The following is a 24,790-nucleotide window of genomic DNA, read 5'->3' as shown; positions in this document are numbered from 1 at the left end:
GTTGATTATTCAACGATGAGCAATTGAACGAAAAGATGACTCCAATTTCTCTGGTCCAATTTCTAATGACAACGAAATTAATGGCTTGGATCATTGACATGCTTTCGCAGCTTTGGATTTTGTTCGGTCATTACAGCTTGGCAGGAATGATAGATACGTCCCTTGAATGGTTTTTAGTTGAAATTTGAGATCCATTTTGGTATTTGTAAATCAAAGCTTCGAGCGTAAATGTTTTCACTCGAATCTATAAGGAGCTAGGAGAGCTATACTACTTTGCAGTAGAAATTCATTTCAATAAAAACTACTATAAAATATTATAAATAGACTGAATGATTAGATTAAAGATCATTTTCCAATTTGCGTCCAGACACACCTCTGCTGCTTACGTCGTTAATCATTCTGAGTACGTTTCGATGTAATTTGGTACGGTAGTGTCCTAGGCAACGAAAGCCGCTTCAAACATAGTCGACTCCGTGTTTTTGTTTTTCAACCGTACCGCACGAGCTTTGACTGCGTGATAGTATTGTTTTGATTTCTCAGCTCAGCAGGAAGCACAGCCACGCTCCACTCGAAATGTACAACCGACGCAATAGGTACTGTCTTATCATCTCACCATCATCTTCACGTTTTCATACAATTTCTCGATGCAACACGGGAACGAAAGAAAATTGCTTTTGTCTAGACGGGTCCAGCACTACTGTGTACTGGGATTTGTTTCCCCTGAGTTCAATCATCTCCGTTGGCTGATGTAATGCAATTAACCTGACCTTCGACAGTTCCCTTGTGTGATGCTACTTTCACTTTTTATGAGTTTCACGTCGCAATACCAATCTCTCCAACTGGTATTTCTATCTCATCAATAGCTTAAATAATAACTAGTTTGGTAGAGAAGACCTATAAATGAACATTTCCATTTGTTGTTATTATTTAAATGTTTTATGTTCGTGGGAAGATTATTGAACCGAATTCCACGGCTTCATAATTTCAAAACTGTATCATGTTGTCAATCTTAAATATTATACCACGCTTTACTATGGAAAGGTATTTTAAATGCCGTCACTTTCGGTGTGACTCTCAATGTGTAAGCACGATGTTTAGCAACATTTATGGTAAAACGTCTCATAAATTTTGTTTCAGCTCAAAACACATTCCTGATTAAGTTTTTACGGTTTTTTCTGTGTGAGCTGGTCTACGAAATGGGTTTCAAAGTATCAAAACAAGTTTTCGAGAAAAGTTCGCATTCGGAATGAGAATAAAAACTTACAATAGCAAATGTTCAATACAACTTTTCTGGCTTAGCTGAAATTACCGAAAACATAAAAGTTTTGACATAACTTTGAGTTCAAATCGATGATATCCCGGGTAGACGGTATTTGCTAACCAATAACAAATTTTATAGTAGCTCCCCCCACTTGAAGAATATGACTTCCTCGTTTGTTCGATTCTGGAGGCCGCAGAACAAGCCCAAACCAAACGATTTCTTGGTCCATCGTCTAACAGAAGGCCTCCAAACCCTTGGTGACACAAAGAGTGCTCAGATGCTAAGCACGCGAAACAAAATGCCTTCAAGACGTTTTTAAAACGAAAAGGAGGAACTCCTCAGAATTTTGAAAAATTCTTGACTTTAGAAACCAAGTACAAGAGCATACTTCGGGCCAAGAAATGTAGCTATTGGAGACATTTTGTCGAAGGTTTATTAAGAGAAACCTCAATGAGTACTCTTTGGAATACGGCCAGACGAATGAGAAATCGTAACGTAGGAAATGAGAGTGAGGAATACTCGAACCGATGGATATTTGATTTTGCGAGGAAAGTTTGTCCAGATTCTGTTCCTACGCATAGCATTATTAGGGAATCTTTTCCAAATAATGGTTCCATTGATAGCCCCTTTTCAATGATGGAATTTTCCATAGCACTCATGTCTTGTAACAATAACGCTCCTGGGTTGGACAGAATTAAATTCAACTTGGTGAAGAATCTGCCCGACCTCGCAAAAAGACGTTTGTTGGAATTGTTCAACAAGTTTCTTGAGCAAAATATTGTTCCACCTGACTGGAGGCAAGTGAAAGTTATCGCCATTCAAAAGCCGGGGAATCCAGCTTCCAATCACAACTCATATAGACCCATTGCAATGTTGTCCTGCATCAGAAAATTGTTCGAAAAAATTATTCTTCGACGTCTCGACACTTGGGTCGAGACGAACGGTTTTTGTCAGATACTCAGTTTGGCTTCCGTAGAAATAAAGGGACGAATGATTGCCTTGCATTACTTTCGTCTGACATCCAAATTGCCTTTGCTCAAAAGCAACAAATGGAATCTGTATTTTTAGACATTAAAGGAGCATTTGATTCAGTTTCCATTGATGTTTTTTCAGACAAGCTCCACCAACATGGACTCCCAGCGGTTATAAATAATTATTTGCACAACCTTTTGTCAGAGAAACGCATGTATTTTTCACATGGCGATTTGGCAACATTCAGAATCAGCTACATGGGTCTACCGCAAGGCTCATGCCTCAGTCCGCTCATTTATAATTTTTACGTGAATGACATTGACAGCTGTCTAATAACCCATGTACACTAAGACAATTGGCAGATGATGGCGTAGTTTCAGTTACTGGACCCAAAGCTATTGATCTGCAAAAACCATTGCAAGATACCTTAGATAACTTGTCCGTTTAGGCTGTTCATCTGGTTATCGAATTCCCTGCGGAGAAAACAGAGCTGGTCGTATTTTCAAGAAAGCATGATCCCGCGCAACTTCAGCTTCATATGATGGGAAGAATGATCCAACAGGTTTTTACTTTCAAATACCTTGGGGTGTGGTTTGATTCTAAATGCACGTGGGGAGGACACATTAGGTTTCTGATAACAAAATGCCAACAAAGAGTAAATTTTCTTCGAACAATAACAGGGTCTTGGTGGGGTGCTCATCCGGAAGATCTAATAAAATTGTATCAGACAACGATACTTTCAGTAATGGATTATGGATGCGTTTGCTTTCGTTCCACTGCAAACTCTCATATTATCAAATTAGAGCGAATTCAATATCGTTGTTTGCGAATTGCTTTAGGCTGCATGCATTCGACACATACGATGAGTCTTGAAGTTCTGGCGGTTGAAAGATCGTTTTTGGGAGCTTTCGTCGCGACTGCTAATAAAATGTGAGGTACTGAATACCCTGGTTATTAATAACTTCGAAAGGCTAGTTGAGCTTCAATCTCAAACAAGATTCATGACAGTATATTTTAACCATATGTCACAGGAAATCAACCCTTCAAGATATATTCCTATCCGTGTCAGCCTCGTAAATGTCCCTGACTCAACTTTATTTTTCGACGCATCCATGCAGCGCGAAGTGCGTGGAATCCCGGAACACCTACGCTCGTTGGAAATCCCAAAAATATTTACAAGTAAGTTCAGGCATATTGACTCTGATAAAATATTTTACACAGACGGATCACGGATTGAAGAGACTACTGGGTTTGGTATATTCAACATCAATGTTTTGGTCTCATTTAGGTTTCAAGAACCTACATCTGTTTAAATAGCAGAGTTAGCAGCAGTTCATTATAGTTTGAGTGTAATCGTCACATTATCTCCAAACCATTATTTTCTTTTCACAGATAGTCTGAGTGCAATTGAAGCCATTCGCTCAAACGCTGCTGGCAAAAATGAACCTTTTTTCTTGGGCAAAATAAAACAGTGCCTGAACGTCATATTGAATAATAATTATCAAATCACAATAGTTTGGGTCCCGGCTCATTGCTTCATTCCAGGCAATGAAAGAGCCGATATTTTAGCCAAACGTGGTGCTATTGAGGGTGAAATTTATGAGAGACCGATTGCTTGCAACGAATTCTATAGCGCGTCTCGCCAAAGAACACTTGTCAGCTGGCAAGCTTCTTGGGATAAAGATGATCTGGGTCGGTGGATGCACTCAATTATTCCTAAAATATCGACAAAGGCATGGTTCAGGGGACTGGATGTGAGTAGAGATTTCATTCGTGTGATGTCCAGACTCATGTCCAATCACTACACGTTAGATGTACATCTCCTTCGAATTGGACTTTCTGAGACTAATCATTGTGCTTGTGGCGAAGGTTACCGCGATATTGACCATGTTGTTTGGACATGCGTGGAGTGTCGTGATGTCAGATCTCAACTAATAAATTCCTTGCGTACCCAAGGTAGACTATCTAATGTCCCTGTTCGCGAAGCAAACTGCAAGAAGCTTGTCGTGACGTTCCTTACATGAAACTTCTTTATTATTTCATTAAGACCATTGGAGTTCCTATTTAAATTTCATTTTATGTTAGAACAAAAAAAAAATTTTATTGTATAAAACTAACATTTCAATGGTGCACGAGAAAATAGTAACAAAATGTAAAATTTTGTCATTTTAATATCAAAGTAAGAACAAAATATTTATAGAAGACGAATTTTTCATTCTAGCACTCAGAATAGAATAACATCATAGGCAGTTTATTCAATAGTATTTTATTTGATGATAGAACTACTGGATCAATCAAACCTAATGAAATTGATATTGATATAATAACTAATTTTGATGAGAATTTGATAATGAAATAATAACTAATTTCCATGCTAAACAGATGCTGCACAATTTTTAGATTACTTCGATGAAATATCAAGAAAATGACAGCACATAAACCTCAAGACACGACATGATAGTAAAATTTGTTATTATTTTGATCTAGGTTTGTTAATTACATCTACCCAAGATATGCAACTTATACCGCAACAAATTTTTTGTATTAATTAATTTAATTTGAATTTGAACTTCTTACACTCATATACCATTCGAATCAGTTCGATTTTTCTCGTAGATCTCTATCTAAGATTCAAAGGAAAGATCCTAAAATCCCATTAAACCTTCCTGTGTAACATTTTTATAAATATAAAAAGTAGGTATAGAATTCCCGAGTATCATATACCAAACGATTCAACTCGACGAACTGAGCAAATGTCCGTATGTGTGTGTGTGTGTGTGTGTGTGTGTGTGTGTGTGTGTGTGTGTGTGTGTGTGTGTGTGTGTGTGTGTGTGTGTGTGTGTGTGTGTGCGTGTGTGTGTGTGTGTGTGTGTGTGTTGTCAACAAAGAGGTCGAGTTACCAGAGATGACTGGACCGATTTCAATCACACTGGCCGCAAATGAAAGGTCTCTCCGTCCCCCTGAACGCTATTGAATGGTTTTGAGATCGGATGTTTACTTTTTGGGTTATACGAAGTTTTAGGTCAAAATTTTCAGATTTTGATTTTGATGATGATGATTTTAAAAAATTTCGAAACAAATGAAATGCTTCGAAATCGCTCAGTTTTTTTCGATTGGTTGATATTATGGACGATTCATGCGCTTGAGGAGAAAGTCGATCTCCACTCCAAAACCACCCTGGCGTAGTGACAGAAGGTCAAATCGCGCCAAATGGTAACTTTTGGACTTATTTAGTCATTTTTCTATGAAAACTTGGGACGCCATCGTCAAGGGTGTTTATTTATTTATTTATTTATTTATTTGGAGCAGGGAAAAGCCCGGTGGAGATGAAATTTATCAATCTCTCTCTACAACAGGCATAAAACCTCCTCATCATTTGTATCAACAAATTACAATGATCCAACAGATACATTTAGGCCTAACACTACAATTAAAACTAACAGTTGAAACTAAATTTATAACACTATGACTAGTTGATGACACCAAGTATAGCAGTATTAGTACTCTTACTTAGAAGGTGAGAGAGAGGAGAAAAGTGGTTAGGTAAATTGAAAACAAGGGTTGATGGAGGGGGTGCTAAACGAGCGAAAACGAACGACGGGGTTGAAATCAGCATGTAGATAATCATAGATACTTCTATTTCATTGAATGTGGTTGAACACAATCTTTCGGTATTCATCTGGTCGGTGTGCAGTGCAGGGCCGTATGTCAATATGTCAAGCATGTTCTCGTTTGCTGCCCACCGTGTTCGTTTGAGTAAAACAAAAAAGTGTTCAGCAAATAGCATAAACTTTATGTCTGCTTAGCGGTTCAAATTGAACTGAGAATTTTTTCATTAAGCAGTTCAATTTGAACTGCTCTACACTATACACTTTACACAATTTTGTTTGATTTGGCATTCAAAAATTATATGATTATAGTTGAATGGTTCTCAATTTCAAATTTCTGTAGTTTTCTAAAGAAATAAACCAAAATACATAATTTCTAAGAAGTAGATCCTTAGAGAAAGCAGATATCCGTAGATATTCATCAGCGTTGGAAATTATCATCTAGACTTGTTGGAAACACCAATTTGCTGCTCATTTTCGATTCCGAAAACAAAAAAATGTTGATTTCGAGTATACCAAATGTCACTATTTCCGAAAATACCGGAAATAATGGTCAAATCATAAAACCACACCTCTCTTTCTCAGAGATGTTTGGACCGATTTTCACTGACTTAGGCTCAAGTGATAAGTTTAAGGGTTACATAAGCTATTGAATTTTATTTTGATAAGCATCAGCAGCTATTGCATAAGCAGCTATTGATTTTTTTCGAATCAAGTGTGTTGAATGTTTCAAACGATTAAACAAACATTAAAATCCTTCTACATTTAGCTACATTTTTTCCCAACCAAACTTTCTGAATATTCTGAATAAACCACAAATTAAATTCCCGAGTTTTTTTGAACCGATGAGTCCTGAACATCTTTCAAACAACTTTTTCTTCCATTTGCTACGGTCATGCTTCTGTTTCGATTTGAATACAAAACGACAAAAATGTACCACACGATTTTCGCACATATGGAAATGATGCAATGTAACTCTTATCTCGTTTGATCCTATTGTTGTAGATTCATACCTCTACTATACTTGCGTGTCGAAAAGAGAGCCAAAGATGAGAGAAGCATAAAAAATCATCAAGCTTTCTGATTCTCAACGAAGGCTACACTCTCGACGCTCTCTCCGGTGAATGTAGTGTAGCATCAGTGCTGCGACGTATCATCGGTCCGAATGAATTGAGCTTTTTCAGTGATGATAAGCTTTGACCAGATCGCAAGACAATCGAATCAAGGTTATGCGTGTTTTATTCGAGATACATATGTCGGTTCGTCAGTTTGGTGTACTGGAGCGCCCTTCGCCTTCTTTTCCCACAACCATGATCACCACTGAAGTGTGAGTTTAAAAAATCGATAGCACAAGATCGAACAGGAATAATTAAGTCGAAATAAACAAAGCAAAAATATGAAGTGAAAACAACTTACACAAAATTAACTATAATTGTGTTAATTGTCAACCGTGAACCAATGATCCGAAATATTGTCGACCAGGGAACGAGAGGACGAAGTGAAAATCATCCCATATTCCTAAAGGTGCGATGCTGAAAAATTGCGTGCAGTTCGTGAACGAAGTTGATGTTGCACATGCCTGCAGCGAAAGTGACGAACGTAAAAAGGGTAATGGGCAATAAATGTTTTCGCTTACTGCTTTTTAACATACCAACTGTGAATAATTAGGAAAAGTAACGAGCGTCGGGAGGTTGCTTCAATTTCAGATTATTTTAACTAATCATATGAAGGCGTAACATTCCGACCGGTTTTTTCGGGTTGCCGAGAAATTCACAAAGCTAAACGATTTTTTTCTTCAACTTAAATGAAATGGAACGGATATTTGATTTAACAGTTCAGTGTTATGCCAGGATATGTACTTCAATCCTGGTTTTACAACAAATAGTCTCCCATTAGTTTGGTTCGTACGGTCGGTGACAATGAGATATCACCAGTGGGTTACATAATCAGTTTCATGCAACACATGGGGTTTGGTAGTCTTAAAAGACTTTTTCCTTGACAAGAAAAAGTAGTGTTTAGTTTGTTTTAGAGTACCATTGGAAACAGTACAGTATATAAGGGCAAGAGCTCTCACGGAGGAGCTCAGGGCGCTTTTTTATAGCATATTGTATTTTTAGCGACGAGATACATTCTTGACTCAATTGATAACTGTTAAAACCATACTAAAGAAAAACCAAATGCTCTTGATTCAGTGACTAACAGTGCATCCATGAAAATGTAGTTTCTTTGCGTCCTACTTTTTCAAAGACCAAAACTGACTCGATGATAACTGACTATATATGCACAATTTGAGCTTGGTAAACACGTTATTTCAACAGGACGAGACAACATTCCACACGGCACGCGAAACCATGCTCCAAATTTGGTGAGTGAGATTGTAAGACCAAGTTAAAAATTTGAGGAGTGAGGTTGAGTGACAATCTGAGTTCTACAACAATCGGTTCTGACTTTTTGTCATGATTAGATCACTTGCAACTTGGTGATATTTCGATGGATGACGCTATTTAAAAAATATGTTTTATTGACTCTTGAGCACATCCAGTAATTAACTGCGGAAAAACAGAAAAATCCTAATCGATTTGCTCTGATTGGAAACAATCTTTGCATACATCTTCAGTGAAGCAAACTATGTCTTTTGCACGGATGGACACACTAGTTTGACTCAAGACTAATTTTTAATAAAGTATCTTACCATGGTTTTTCTAAGAATCGTTGTAAATTGGGATACTAAAAAGCAAAGCCTTGGCATTGCATTCCTTTTGTGGAATTTGGCCTTTCTGTTTCAACAGACTTCGCAGCCGATTCTTAGCGTACAGTATAGTATGGCTAGTACTATGATCCTACTGACACTAAGAAACCATCCAGGTCGGGGCTCGGACATACAACAATTGCCTTGTAAGACCAGCGCCTTATGCATTTAACCGCCAACCCAGGGCCAAAATTGGGAAACTGCAATTCTTTTAAAAACAATGCCAAAAAAGATGTCCCTTAAACAACTTACACTGGACAAAAAAGTTGGATGCATTTTCAAACATTTGAAAATAATTTATAAAAAATATATTAAAAACAAATTCTTCCGGAATTCTATTTGCCATACATTTTTTTAAATAAAATTTAAGACCAATACTCAGAATTAATGTGATACGTGTGCCGCGAAATGTGTTGTTTTTTTTCAATTGTGACAATATATGAGCACGGAAAAAAATTAAACGCTTTCTCGAGAATTATTATATTTACCGGAAAAATAATATATAACCGTTGCTTTAATTTTAATTTCAATAATTTTAAACTTTAAACTTGGTTCAAACATAAAACCAACACTTAGTTTTTCCGTTAAAATGCCTTAATCTTCTTTATACGGGACGGGTGTCAATTAAAAAACCTTAAACCAGTCACGAAACATTTATCTGTCATAACTTTGAACACTTATAACTCAGTAATTTGTTGATGAATGAATTACATAATTTTACTACCAATCGATTCGAAAACTGACTGATTAACTTAAACATGCATGACAACGTCGTTTTAGTAACACATCTTTGTTTTCTATATAGGGGTGCAAATTAGAAACTCAAGGAAAAATACACGTAGAAATGTGGTCAGGTTTTGAACACTTACAACTCAATCAATTTTGCATCAATTATTAATATTATTTCAACATTTGTTTGGAAATATTTCTAAGTTTCAGTTTGAATATGTCAAGCCACGTATTTTCAATTATATATGGTTGAAATTTTAATTAATAGCGAGCAGTGTCCTATTTCGTCAGCTAAAAATCTAAAATGCTATGCTGACTTACTGGATTTCCCTTACAGGGACAATGGTTTTCCAGGAGTAAGCGACCTATCAGCTGGGAAGCATCGCTCTGATTGGTCAATTGATGCAAAAGCGAAGCTGAAGGTAAGCACGCGAATCTATAAAAATAACTTTTCAGTACCACGTGTAACATGTCAGAGGAAGGTAGCGGCTAGACAACAAGACACAAAACGCTAGAAAACGATTTGAAGCTTTAATTGTTTTGCTTTGATCTTGTGTCATGCGAGTTTGGATGCAATGCTTTGTTTTGTCGTCTTCACATGAGAAATTAGAAAGTATCCCAGGGTAAATTTTAAGAATAATTTCTAATTTGAATAAGATGAACTCGATTAATTATCGAAATCGCAGAATGGTAGTAATGGTAGAGAACTTAACGCTATAAAAATAACTACATGCATGCAAAACTTGAATACAAGCTTGGTGAAGAGAAGCTTTATGGAAATCCGTTACGTTCGCACGTACACAATTAGAAAAATTTACATCTTTATAGATGCACATAAAAGGACCATCGCGATTCACATATCATTAACTTCGCAGTTAATTTAGCATCAAAACCGTGTAGCTTTGCAAATCTTCGTAAAAAAGCCGTGTAACAAACGCAAATAAAAAATCCATCTAGAGCAATTCCAGGAATGAGTAGACGAAAAAGTGACAAAATCAGAATCGACCTTCTCCGATTTGGATGAAACTTTGCACATGGCTTCAGTATGGCAAACCATAAGTTTTGATCCGATTGAGAGGTCAATCCGACTCACGACTGATTTTTAAAAAGGGCGTATGTATTTTTGCATTTCAACACAATTGCCTTTTTCAAATCGTTGTAACTCGGAAACCGTTAATTGTACAAAAATGGCGTTCAGGAAGAAGTTGTAGGGAATCGATTGGGCACTCTAAAAAAAATATACACTGAAAAAAACTTTTGATTTTTTTTCTCAATAATTATAAAATAATCCGAAAAAATTCAATTAAAAAAAACATGGTTTTAATTTTTTTTTATAATTTTTATTTTAAAGCTGTTATTAAAATCTACAGATTGATGGCTATCTCATCCGTGCCTTTTGAAAAATGAAGAAGCTACAGCTAAAACAATTTATAGATATATTCGAAATTTCAAGTTCTCGTTGAAAGATAATCATTTAAACAGTAGAATATTATTCTACAGGTTGAAGGCAATAAATTTGTTCATGATATCCTTTGAGCTTGAGCTTGAGCTTGAGCTTTTAAATCACCAAACAAAGGTCAACAGATTTCACGCGCGTCTTGATTCCGTATTATTTCTGCTTTATTATTTTAATTATATATTAAAATCAATAATTGAATATTGGTTGATCTGGGCAGCCGGCTACCGAGAAAAATATTAATTTATTGTTTAAAATATTAATATCAAGTATATTTTTACTATGTATTCAATATACCGATATATGTTATCTCTGTTATTAACTTTGTAATATCAATGGATTTGCGCACTAGTTGATTTTTATCATTCAATTTACAATCCTGAAAGACAATCAATAACATGGAAGAAGAAAACATTCCTAATAAAACTTTTCTCCGAAGCCCTACGGAAATTGATAGGTTAAATGAAGAGATAATTTAGTAAAATAGAGTAATCAGAAGTGAAACATTGAAAATATCTGATAACTGAAAGGAAAAAGCAACTCCAGCAATTGTCGCCTTTTACGACATGGAAGCAGGAACCCAGTGGATCTATTCTTGGTTCATTTTTTTCCGCCGGATTCCACACGGCATCTAGGCTGGTACTGTACGGAGAGTACTATCAGTCTCCTAGTGGACCCCAGCCCCTTAAATTTGTTCATGATATCCTTTTTTCTAAAAGTAGCTGTTCTTGAGATACTTGGATATTTAATTATAACACCTGCCTCACAGTACAGAAACAGAAAAAATTCTGCAAGTCTCTGTAAACTTAAATCAATTTATAACATTGATGCTGAGTGGCATTTTTTGCAACTTCTCGGGGGTAATTTAAAGCGAACGGCACGACGTGAAAGCTTGGCTAAACTACATGAACACCCAATCATAACTGCAAAACAATTATATGAATGGGCAGAGCAGAGAAGTCGAGATGCATTAACGACCATGTCTTTTTGTTTGTAGAAATATAAAGAATAGTGTTATAATTAAATATCCAAGTACCTCAAGAAAAGCTACTTTTAGAAGAAAGAAATTTATTGCCTTCAACCTGTAGAATAATATTCTACTGTTCAAATGATTATCTTTCAACGAGAACTTGAAATTTCGAATATATCTGTAAATTGTTTTAGTTTTTTTTATTTCGATTATAGAGGTTTTAACCTTAAGGTCGTACGCCTCTTCGGACCAGATTTTCTGACCCTATGTGCGGGGTTGGGAATGGAACCCAGGTGGGCTGCGTGAAAGGCATCGACTTACCCATCACGCTATACCCGTCCCCAATTGTTTTAGTTGTAACTTCTTCATTTTCCAAAAGGCACGGATGGGACAGCCATCAATCTGTAGGTTTTAATAAGAGCTTTAAAATAAAAATTATCAAAAAAAATCGAAACCCTGATTTTAATTTTAATTTTAATTTTAATTCATTTTGAAATTATTGAGAAAAAAATCAATTTTTTTTTCAGTGTATATTGTTTTGAGAGTGGCCTATTGATCCCTACAACTTCTTCCTGGACCCCATTTTTGTACGATGAACGGTTTTTTCGAGTTACAACGATTTGAAAAAGGCAATTTTGGTGAAATGCAAAAATACATACGCCCTTTTTAAAAATCAGTCGTGAGTCGGATTGGCCTCTCCATCGGTTCAAAACTTATGGTTTGTCATACTGAAGCCATGTGCAAAGTTTCATCCAAATCGGAGAAGGTCGAGCCTGTTGATCTGCTAAGCATTTCTGGAATTGCTCTCTAGTGTAGTGATGCCTTTCTCATATTTGCTATATTTCCAAAAATATCACTAGATAATTCCGACAAGAAATTTATTTTCCAATCTTGAATAAAATAAGAATCATTCTTTGGGTATGAGCTAAACTCACCTTTTCAATTTGAAAACAATTATGTCAAGTTAATAATTTTTTTTTTCATTTTGCATCGTCGTACTAAATGAATAAAAACACTTTACCCTATAGTTCTGGAACCGGAAGTCGGACCCAGATGAAATTAAACAGCAACCTGTGAGACTATAGGAACTTTTATTTGATCCTAAGTTTGTGGAAATCGATCATATCATGTCTGAGAAAATTGAATGAGTCTCGTTTTAGAGTTTTTGACCACTATTGGTTTTCCAGTTGATGAGTGACATTTTTTTAAATTTTAATAACTATTTATTGAAATATGAGCAAAAATTAAATTATGAATATTTAAATTGGGTGTTCAGCCACAAGTGGTGACATTCCAGCCCTATTATATACATGATTTGGTTATTACCATGAAGACATCATTTACTTCCTCAATTCTGTGATTATTGTGTAGGGAAAATTGTAAACCTACTTGTATTGTGTAATGGGGAAAAGGAACTTAAATACTAACTTACTAACTAATACAGAGAGCGAATCGATTCAATTGAAGATTGCATCGATTTTTGTCGGAATTTCCTTATAATATTATGTGTCAGCACATCTAATGGTTCTATATTTGTGAGTCTATGTAACTCATTTGTATTATGAGTGACATTATTAAACACATACTTGAACACAGATATTACTCAGTTCGATAAGCTTTGTCGATTGGTACAGAAGCACTCTGCGAACGGAGCAAAGCCGCACGTACCGATGCGTGCCAGTTTTACATCGTCATTTTGCATGACGATTTGAATGTTTCGACACTATAATTTTGGAACAGGAAGTCGAATCTTAATGAAATTGCACAGTATATGCTAGGACAATGAGAGCTTTAATTTGAACCATGTTGTGTGAAAATCGGTTTAACCAATGCTGAGAAATCGAAACGAGTTCCGGTTTTGGAGCTGTTTTTCACTATTATCGGTACCTTCGAAAACGGAAACCGCGGAGTCCCAAAGTAGTTTTATATATTCTATAACTTACAACACCTTGTTTCACCATCGCTTGAGAAAAAATACTCATTAAATTGAAAATTTTCACTAAACGCTCTGTAATTCCGAAACTTGAGGTCGGATCTGGGTCAACTTTTCGGGGACTTTTTCAAGAATTTTAAGGTCTTTTATTTCCTTCTTAGTTTGTGAAAATTGCTTAAGCAGTTCCGAGCAAATTGAGTGCGCTTTTTTCCCCAAATTTCTAGATATTTCCTTATAATTCCGGAACCGAAAGTCTAATCCAAATGAAATTCACACACACACACACACATACATTTTGTGATTTCGACGAACTGAGTGGTATGGTATATGACTAAAATTTTGAAAAACTGCAAGTTGAACCGATGATAAAAAATGTGTGAAGCCTCGATCTCTTTGTTGACAACACACACGGACATTTGCTCAGTTCGTCGTGTTGAATCGATTGGTATATGGCACACGGCCCGAATTCTATAGCTAGTTTTGATTTTTACAAAAAAGGTAAAAAGGTAAAAAATGTTTCGACGATTGGATCAAACGCTGGCATAAGTGTGTTGCAGTCGATGGGGAGTATTTTGAAGGGGACAATATCGATGTTTATGAATAATCTTGTATTTTTAATTTTCTGAATGAATTCCGGGAACTTTTTGATCAAGGTAGTGTAGCGGTTGGCTTTGGAATTTGATACGAAATCAATGATAAACATGGTACAATAAAAAGGAGATCTCAAAATTCTATACATATACAAATTTATTGAAGTTAGTTTGCTAATAAGATCTTTGATAATTTTGTTTTCGAGTTAGAAAACCGGGAATCCATACATCGAAGTCAGAGCCCGAACTATTTACATCCATTCAAATCCGGATTTTCCTAATTGAAAATACCGTCACTATTTCATTCGTTGAACAATAAACGATGAAACAGACTCATCCGAATCTTAAACAAGCGAGGATATCAAAACGGACATGCTTCGTTCCTCCACTACGGAACAAATTTCGAATATTGTTTGCCTTTCAGCTCAATCTAATTCGATTTTCATTTCTGCTGTCACGGAACAAAACATGACAAATTTAACAATTAATGTCAATCGTAATTTCGCAAACGCAATGAGCTAGTATTACGACGAATCTGCGTTCATTGACAGCTAGGAAATTCTGGATGGAATCAGCAACATAAAAGAATCATTGGGAAGAGATTTCCTCCACTTACGTTCCTTGAAATTTTAATTGGAAAATTCGTTCTTGGATCGATACGGAAATAATGGTATGGACTATGGATTCGACCGATGAGTTTTGCATTATCGACATCCGACCGAAACTTCGATGAACATGAATGACGAAAAACTATCCATCTTCGTGTCACGTCTTTTGTGTAGTTCTCAAAGCGGTTCAGCAAAGCAAGGTGCATAAACTTATCCTTATCGCAACCATTGCATTTCATTTGAAAACATCAGTTCCCAAGAGTTTCCGAATAAGCCATTGCACTGAACCTGTGACACGTACGAAGCTAATACATATTTTGTTTCCACTCTAACATCAATGAATTGAAATACTGTTGGTAGTTTTTTTTATCCCACAACCCTCTAGCACTGTTCAATTTCCCGTAGCCACTCCGAACACCATCAGAGCCGGTCTGAAACATCTGGAAAGATAGAAAATCTGTTTTCTATAGTTTTCAAATAGTGCATCCTTGCATAAAGTTGCCTGAAGTCTAGCATCGATCGATTGAAAATAAAAAAAAAGGTTACCGGCAGCGTTTGCTTCTGCTCGATGCCACTGATTTTGCTTCTAGCGCAACCATGTAGAACTGGATGTGGTGGATTACCAAGTGTGAAGATTTTACCATTTTAGAATAACACTTTTATGCACACGCTCGCAGGCAGCAATGCGGACATCAGTCAGTTCATCAAAATTGAAAAGTTTTCCTCGCCCACACAATTATCGGAGGTTCTTTTTGCCGTGATTTTCTCAGCCACATCATGGCTTCCGAGTTGGTGTAACACGATTTAGTTTGCAATCTGCCGAAGAAGTTTCAAGTGGGAATCGGATGATTATGATAGATCCGCCTGTGCGACGTCGAGTCCTTACTTTGTAAAGTTAATTTCCCAAGTGATTTCCGTTGAATAATTACTTATATTTCAAGTTCAAAGCAAATTTTCTTGATCTGATTTTTTTTTCTGTGCACTTTAATTTAAATTTGAAGGAGCTCACTTCAAGAGTGAATGAAGCGCTTGTCTCTAAAAATAATGGTAACAGTCCCTCTTACATTGCTAAATGAATAACTGAATAACCTAGGATTGAACACTTTTAATATTTCTGTAGAGAACAGCCGTCATAATGAAAAGGTTGCTGAATTGACATGAATTCGATTTAAACGGCCACTTTCAAAATTTCTACAGCGGTAAACAATTTGGAATGCACTTCACCCGAATGCAATTGATTCGCTGAATAATTACTGCTTCATCGACGAGAACGAAATGTAGCCTCTCGTCAAAATAATTCTCTCGTTGGTATTTGATCCGAGGCCGGCGAACCGAGTGTCATATACCATACGACTCAGTTCGTCGAGTACGCAAAATGTCTGTATGTGTGTATGCACGTATGTATGTGTGTGTATGTATGTGCATGCATGTATGTAACATTTCTTTTGCACTTATTTTTCTCGGTGACGGCTGAGCCGATTTTCAAATTGAAATTCAGTTTCTGAATTTTATTCGAATCCGACTTCCGGTTCCGGAATTACGAGGTGATATGCGCAAAAAAATTAAAATACGTACACTAACTTTTTCCATTGTTGGCCGGACCGATTTTCACAAATTTAAATTAAAATGAAAGTCTCATACAAAACTCCGGGATTTTCTTTGGATCCGACCTCCGATTCCGGAATTACAGGGTGATCAGTGTAAAACTTCCAATTTCAAATTTATTTCTTAACAAACTTAAATTCATAAGAAAGGTTCATAATGCTATATAAAACTTCAAAATTTCATCCGGAACCGAAAATCGACGGGATGAAGACCATTGAAAATTTCAAACAGTTATACAGAGCGGTGAAGCAAAAAAACGAAAATATTTTTCAAAACTAGGCTCAAATCTATTCCAATCGTTACGCCTCGTCAGTTGACGACCAAGCGAAATAGCTTCAGATGTACCAGTTTCCGGCTTCCAATTCCTGAAGCACCGGTAATATTGTTCACAATCTCCAATATCGAATTCACTTTTCACAGCGATGGCTTGATCTATTGCGTCGTATGATTGCATAAGGAATTCCTGAACTTTATCCTGATTCGACTTCCGGTTCCGAAATTACAGGGTTATGAGTGTCAAAAATTTAAAAACTTCATAAAAACCGTCCCGTACTTACATGCCCTGGTACGGAAAAAAAACACAATAACGCCTCTACGAACGAAGCACACAGCGATTTCATACACGGTAAAAAAAACGAAAACCGGCACCGAAGTTCGGGTTTGAAAACACAATAAGCGAGAAACTGAGATTGAGACAAATCATATCCAATTTACAGGTAGTGTAGCTGAAACGCGCAGCAGATTTTCGGATGCCCCACAATGGATTGAAGTTTTTTTTTGGAAAAGACATGCGTCGGATTTCCACGCTTCGTGATGTATAGGAAATTTTTGGAGCCGGCATAATTATAATGATAATAGCAAAAATAAAAACCCAATCACAGTGCATATTTTATGCTGCTGTTTAAAAAATATTACTCTATATAGTACGAATTTCATATATAAAAGTCATATGAGCTTTTCACTCGTTTGATTGTTTAATAGGAATAGTGCATGAGATGTAAATCAACCAGCTTGCATTAAAACAAAGTCATTGTCACTGTAATTCAAATATTCAGAACTAAAAATTTTTGCAATCACTAGAAAAATTGACTAGTAAAAATTAGTTCGGAGAGCCAAGTGTCTCGAACAGAAGACAATTGGTTTGTAAGACCTGCGCCCTATGCATTGAACCGCCAACCCGGGAGTCTTATTAAAAATAAACTAGTCACATTAAGCCAAAGGGTTTGGATTTGAAACAATTTTAAAAGCAATTTTTCGGCTAATTTGTATAGCACATTTTTATAGGGTTACCAATATTGTTTTTTTTTATTCAATAGTATAATATATATTTTTAGGCACACTGCTTAAGCTCTAAGATGCCAAGGGTATTTCCTAATCTTAATCAACGGCTAACTTAAAACTAGAATAGTATCATTAGATTATGTCGTCTAGAATTTTTGGGAAAAGCTTTTAGCTGGCGTTCGGCAGTGGTCGGTGAATTAAATATTGCATGACTTCCAGTTGGTGCTATCTATGTCCGCTTCCTTTCAGTTCGTGTGGGTCCGCGGGAAACACCCCCAGGCTACGAAGGCCCGGCGGGTGGCCCGCATGCTGGTCATCGATTGGAGCGTAGGACCGTAGGCGGTGATGGTGATGTTACGAAGAGATGAAAAAATAAAAAAAGTAAATATTGTGGAAACCGAGGTAAATAGGGGGTATGGAAACAAAATGTCTGAAAACTACAGAGATCTAATTAGTTGCCATCGAGATGGTGAAGAGACGGGGGAAGGGGGAACGAAAAGTTAGTGACAAAAAAAGATCTTGTTAGTTCCAATGAAGATGGTGGACAGGGACGGTGATCGAGAGAATCGGGCGGATGTTAGTGTCGAACCTGTAGTTGGAGTTTATACTTTCTGAGCGAGGTATAACAGATTACACTTGGATATTAATGTGTTTGAGGTACTGGTATATAAGAAGCATATAAGAGATATCCCGACTAGCCAACACATCTCGGACCGGAACTTCAGGTGGTTTACCTCGGGCCCTTAGGGAGTCCTTTAATAAAGACCTGGCGTCACGATACTCCGTACACGTCCATACGACATGCTCGATGTCCTGATAACCGTCACCACAAGCGCAGAGACCGCTCTACACGATTCCAATACGCCGGAGATGCGCGTTGAATGTGTAATGGTTTGACATGAGCCGAGACATCACACGAATGAAGTCTCGACTCACGGTCATCCCCCTGAACCAAGGTTTCGTCGATACCCTAGGGATAATGGAATGCAGCCATCGTCCCAGTTCGCCATTGCTCCATGAAGTTTGCCAACTTTCGAGAGTTTTCTGACGAGAGATACTGAAAAATTCATTGAAGCAGATTGGTCTTTCGTAAATATCACCTTCTAATGCGCCCACCTTAGCCAATGAGTCTGCCTTTTCATTGCCCGGAATGGAACAATGCGAAGGGACCCAGACTAACGATATTAAATAAGACCGTTCAGATAAAGTTCGCAAGTGTTCCCGTATTTTCCCCAGGAAATATGGGGGATACTTTCCTGGCTTCACTGCGCGGAGAGCTTCTATTGAACTTAGACTGTCCGTGACAATGAAGTAATGGTCTTTGGGCAAGGTTTCAATGATCTCAAGGGTGTACTGAATAGCAGCTAATTCTGCGACGTAGACTGAAGCCGGATCACTGAGTTTGTACGAAGCGGTGATGTTCTGATTGAAGATTCCGAAGCCTGTGGACCTGTTGATGTTTGATCCGTCAGTGTAAAACATCTTTTCACAGTTGACTGTTCTGAATTTATTATAAAAAATATTTGGGGCCACTTGAGGGCGTACGTGATCCGGGATTCCACGAATTTCTTCTCTCATGGATGTGTCGAAAAACACAGTAGAATCAGAAGTATCCAAGAAATGAGCACGGTTGAAAACAAACGAAGAAGGATTAATATTCTGAGCCATGTAATCAAAATACAAGGACATAAAACGGGTCTGAGAATTAAGCTCGATAAGCCTTTCGAAGTTTTCATCACCATTCAAGATATCGCATCGGATTAGCAATCGATATGAGAGATCCCAGAATCGATTTTTCAACGGTAGGACGCCCGCGAGCACTTCGAGACTCATCGTATGAGTCGACTGCATGCAACCTAAGGCAATACGCAAACAACGATACTGAATTCTTTCCAGTTTAATGAAATGGGTGTTCGCGGCGGATCGAAAGCAGAAGCATCCATATTCCATTACGGACAATATCGTTGTTTGGTACAGCCTGATCAGATCTCCTGGGTGGGCACCCCACCAAGTTCTGGTTATTGTGCGAAGAAAATTGATTCTCTGCTGGCATTTTTGTTTCAGATACCTAATGTGACATCCCCAGGTGCCTTTGGAGTCGAACCAGACCCCGAGATATTTGAATGTGAAGACCTGAGCTATGGTTTCACCCCCTAGTTGAAGCTGTAATTGTGCTGGTTCTCGCTTTCTTGAAAATACGACCAGCTCAGTTTTCTTCGTAGAGAACTCGATACCCATTTCAAGAGCCCACGTCGACAAGTTGTCGAGGGTATCTTGTAATGGTCCTTGGAGATCGGCAGCTTTGGGTCCTATAATGGACACAACGCTGTCGTCGGCAGGTTGTCTTAGCGTGCAAGATGTGTTGATACATTCATCAATGTTGTTTACGTAAAAATTGTATAAAAGGGGGCTTAAGCATGAGCCCTGACCCATGTAACTGAATCGTATTGTCGACAAATCACCATGTGCAAAATACATGTGTTTCTCGGACAATAGATTATATAAAAAGGTGTTCAAAACCGGCGAAAGACCATGCTGGTTCAGCTTCTTAGATAGGATATTTATAGAAACTGAATCAAAAGCCCCCTTGATATCTAGAAATACTGATGCCATTTGTTCTTTACGAGCAAATGCCATTTGAATTTCGGTTGAGAGCAACGCAAGACAATCGTTCGTTCCTTTACCCCTGCGGAAGCCGAATTGTGTATCTGAAAGTAAACCATTAGTCTCGACCCAATTGTCTAGACGGAAGAGAATCATTTTTTCCAACAACTTCCGGATACCCCAATATTGTTGTCACCATTGTCATTGTTACTGTGATGTCCCTCGTGAATCGCAAGAGTGATCCATGTTGATATATAGCATATTTGCAACAATGTTTTATTCGATGAATGCTTATTAGTGTATTTATGGCTCTCGAATGGTGAGATCTAATTTGTCATTGGAACTGAGCTGTTAGAGTTGTAGGCCAAATAGGATCCATTTTGCAAGAACCTGGGCATAATTCAGTTTTATTATACCAGTGCACACTGGTTCGGATCCACAATTTAGGGGGACAAAAATGTTATGCCTTGCTTATACTTTAGAGCTACGATGTCTTCAGAACAAATGATCAGTGTCAAAGGTGCCTTCCTTGGATATATTCGGTATTAGAGTGGCTCTAATCATTGGGGTTATCCGGATATTAATTTACCGAACGTAATGAGATAGAGATTTTCTTTCTTCGGCAAAATCAAAGAGCAATTTAGTCAAACAGCTTTGCTGAAGACGCCGTTTTATTAGTAAAGCTATATTAGTCAAGCAGCTTAGGGTGTTCCTAAGAAATTCGGTCTTTTAGCTCTAACATTTTTATTTTTCCCTCTTCATGTTTGGTTTCTGAATATTTTTTAGAGCTTATTAAAAGAATTTTTTCATGAATGTTACATTCCGATAGTGCTTTTTGAACTGAAGTTATTGGCAAAATTAGTTCAAAAATAGGTCATTTTGAAACTGTTATATTTAAAGTTGAAGCAAACGAAACAATGATCTTTTTCTTGCATTTCTTAGAAAAAGCTTTCAAGAATTTTTATTAAAAAAAGGCGAAAAGGACATTTTTTTTTTTGAATTTTTTAAATTGTGTTCGAACTTAGTGTTTTTTTCATTGAAAAACAGTACCAATATTTTGTCGAATGCATGAATTACAAGATGAAATGCATTTGTGGAAAATGGTGAGCAAGTTCAAGTCCTATCTCCGATTATAACTTTTTGATTTTTCGCTTTCTCAACTTATCATCTAACTGTTTTCAATGTTTCCCTCGTTGGACATTGATTGATAGTTGAACTGATTTAATGACAACTTTAAGGATGAACCGACATGAAATTTTTTAAATTCTTCTAGGCCCAATACTGCCGGGTGAGGCCCATGCAGGTGCAACCCTACATTTTTAGAATGCGTTATCGGTTTCCAGTCCCGAGAGACACCTGTTATTGTGTTCATATTTCAAAAGAAATTAACTTTAGAGGTCGGCAGATTTTTGTTCTGTCAACAATGGGACAAATTAGAAAATGTATAACGTTACACGTACATTTCCCAATGAAAACTGTCATTTAAATTGAAAATTGTAGGTTTAGATTTTAAAAATATTCATTCAGACCTATTTGCGTACAAGCTTTACGTGTGCCGAATTAGCCGATTTTTGAAATGAAGAATTTTTGAAGTGGAACTCGTTGTCACTCATTTTCTATGAGGAGAAGAGCTTCCATTTCCCTCCTGCGAGGGGCACTTTGTTCGTGGCTCGTCTCGTCATCCATTGCCTTATCGGTTGTATTGTTGTTGGTGTTCGTCTTCGTTTCGTTTTCCTTGTTGTTCGTAGTCTTGAGCTCGTTGTTAGTTGCTTTGGATGCCCCTTGTTGTACATTGGTTGCAGTTGCTGGTTGGTTTGATGGTGAAACATGAGTACTGCGCTCACTAGTTTTTGTTGTTGAATGGTTGACCTTGTCTTTGATTGAAGGTGTGTTTTTCGCCGTTTCAGTGCAAGGTTTACCGTAGTGTGCAGGTTGTTCACAAAACTGACATTAACCAGCTGATTTTCATAGGTAATCAACGTTTTACACGGACGTGTCCCACCTTGACCACAAATGATGTGAGATGGAATTGCCTTACGTAGTTGCATACGCACAACTCGCACGCCATTCCGGATGCCGGGGAAAAAATTCCGCCATACTTCCCTTTCGATGGAAAGGATTTCACCGTACTGCGACATATTCTCCTGAACGAAGTTATCGGTGGCCTGCGGTCATGCACGCGTACTTCTATGGCATTGTCCACCATGTGCACAGGGATTTTGTATTTAATGTTGTCACACTCAACGCTGTGCACCTCGTTGTTAACCGAAGCGAATGCAATTGCATCGTTTTCAAGTTTAAACATACAGGGTCCGGCACTCGAAGTGTAACCAATTAGAAAGGCCATAAATTCAGTTTGGAAAATTACTTTTACTTAATTCAAAGTACAAAATGTGTAAAAATAATACAAAATTCAGAATCAATTCACTTTTGCTCGATATGACCACCTTTTGCCTTGACTATGGCCTTGAGACGGTCAAAAAACGAATCGCAAGCTGCCCGAATGTGACTTGCAGGTGTATTTTGGCCCACTCGCGGACAATAACTTTTTTCAGCGCCTCGAGACTGGTGTATCTTTTAGTTCGGACTTTGCTCTCCAAAATGGCCCAAAGAGAATAATCCATTGGATTAGCATCTGGCGAATTCGAGAGCCATTGTGTGGACGTGATGAAGTTCGGAACGTTGTTTATCAGCCATTCTTGGTTCACTCGAGCTTTGTGAGACGGTGCCGAGTCCTGCTGAAACGTCCATGGTCTGCCACCGAAATGTTTGTCTGCCCACGGCTTCAAAGCAACCTTCAGAATGCTTTCCCGATAATATGTCGGATTTACCTTGACGCCAGGCTCGAAGGTCTGAAGTTGGTTACACTTCGAGTGCCGGACCCTGTAATGTACGCACAGTTAGACGCCTTGTTGAATTGAGTTTCACTGGTAGAAGGTAGCCGCTCGATGCCCACTTTTTCACACCTTCCAACACCGTCCAACAAAGTTCCTTCAGTGCTACGACATCGAAGCCGCGGATTTGAAGCTCATCATACAGCATTCGGTCGTATCCTGGGAAGCCCAGCGATTTGCAGTTCCATGTGCCAAGCTTCCAATCGTAGTCCTTATTTCATTGCTTAGGTCTTTGCCGATTATTCCGAGTCGTATTTCTTCCTTGATTATGCGTAACAAGTGTTTTCCGGGCGGCTTGTTAGGCCTACACCAACCTCCTATCTCGTCGGAGGGCCATCGTGTCAGCACTGTTTAGAGTCCCACACTGACACAAGGACGGTAATCAGCCGCTCCTAATATGGAGAACAGATGCTGTTTCGAGCTGCCTCAACATGGGGAACAGACGCTCGGGTAGGCTTGCTCTCTGTAGAGAGAAGGCAAGCCCTCCCTTCCCTGTCAGTATACGACCAAGGTTCCACCGGGGTTGGTTACCCGATCTTTCCTATGGTTACTCGTACCCCAGCCGGTACCGCGGGGAGGTAGGGATAGGAGTTACTGGACAAAAGGCTATGAACCACATTGGGACCTGAATCGCACATTGTCCAGTCGTTTACCAACCATTGTCCAGTTTTCTTGACATTAAACTAAATAAAATAGCTTGAAGTCGTCTGCGAAGGATAGTTTGTGACATTTCAATATGAAGTTGAGATCATTGAGGTAGAGTAAAAATAAAAATGGTCCTAAGTGACTGCCTTGAGGGACTCCAGAGTTGACAGCGAAAGGCGCTCCGTCTCCAGTCTCCGATTTTCACAGACATTTCGCGAACAAATAGATACGTCTCGAGCCAATTTAGCAACGATCCACTGAAACCAAATCTATTGAGTTTTGCTACTGCTATTTGGTGGTTTATTTTGTCAAAGGCTGCCGAGAAATCAGTGTAGATTGTATCAACCTGTAGGCGTGCTTGTAGAGATCGTACTAAAAAAAGAAGTGAAGCAGAGTAAGTTTGTTGCAGTTGATTGTTTCGGCATGAATCCGTGTTGAGTTTCTGAAATGTAGTTGTTGCTGTTGTGCTTCATGAAATCCAGTTTCTATATAACTATAGTTTCAAATAATTTAGATACGGCGCATAGTGCGGCTATTCCACGATAATTGGATACATTACTTCCCTTCTTGAAAACTGGGTAAATAAATGATTTTTTCCAAATATTTGGAAATTTTCCTGACCTAAGAGAAATATTGAACAACATCGACAATGGAATTAGAAGACTCTTTGAGCACTTTTTCAATGCTAACGAAAGAATACCATCCGGTCCAGCTTTGGACTCCTTAATACACGCTTTTTCAATCATAGCAGTTGTTATGGAGGAGTGAGAACCAGTCGGAGAACGGTTAGGAACATTGATGATAGCTTTGGAGATCGATTACTCGATAGAATTTCATCGGAGAATGCACTGCTGAGATTTCGTTGGATAAGTAGCAAATATCAGA

At 37.9% G+C, this 24,790-nt stretch overlaps 1 protein-coding gene across 3 annotated transcripts in view; it reads left to right on the top strand.

Moving 5' to 3' along the window:
• LOC131428174 (serine protease filzig) overlaps positions 1-24,790 on the top strand; it is a 170,831-nt gene that overhangs the window by 80,273 nt on the left and 65,768 nt on the right. The window contains exon 1 of one of the 3 annotated variants that reach the window (XM_058591892.1): positions 7,058-7,449. The exons of the other annotated variants lie outside the window; for them this stretch is intronic. Within the exon in view, the coding sequence (XP_058447875.1) occupies positions 7,371-7,449 (79 nt within the window). The 5' untranslated portion in view covers positions 7,058-7,370. Of the gene's footprint in view, positions 1-7,057; positions 7,450-24,790 lie in introns of those variants that run through there. 3 annotated transcript variants of the gene reach the window in all.

This window comes from Malaya genurostris, chromosome 2, assembly GCF_030247185.1.
Source record: "Malaya genurostris strain Urasoe2022 chromosome 2, Malgen_1.1, whole genome shotgun sequence".
Lineage (NCBI taxonomy): Eukaryota > Metazoa > Arthropoda > Insecta > Diptera > Culicidae > Malaya > Malaya genurostris.
This window is presented reverse-complemented; position numbering and strand designations above follow the sequence as displayed.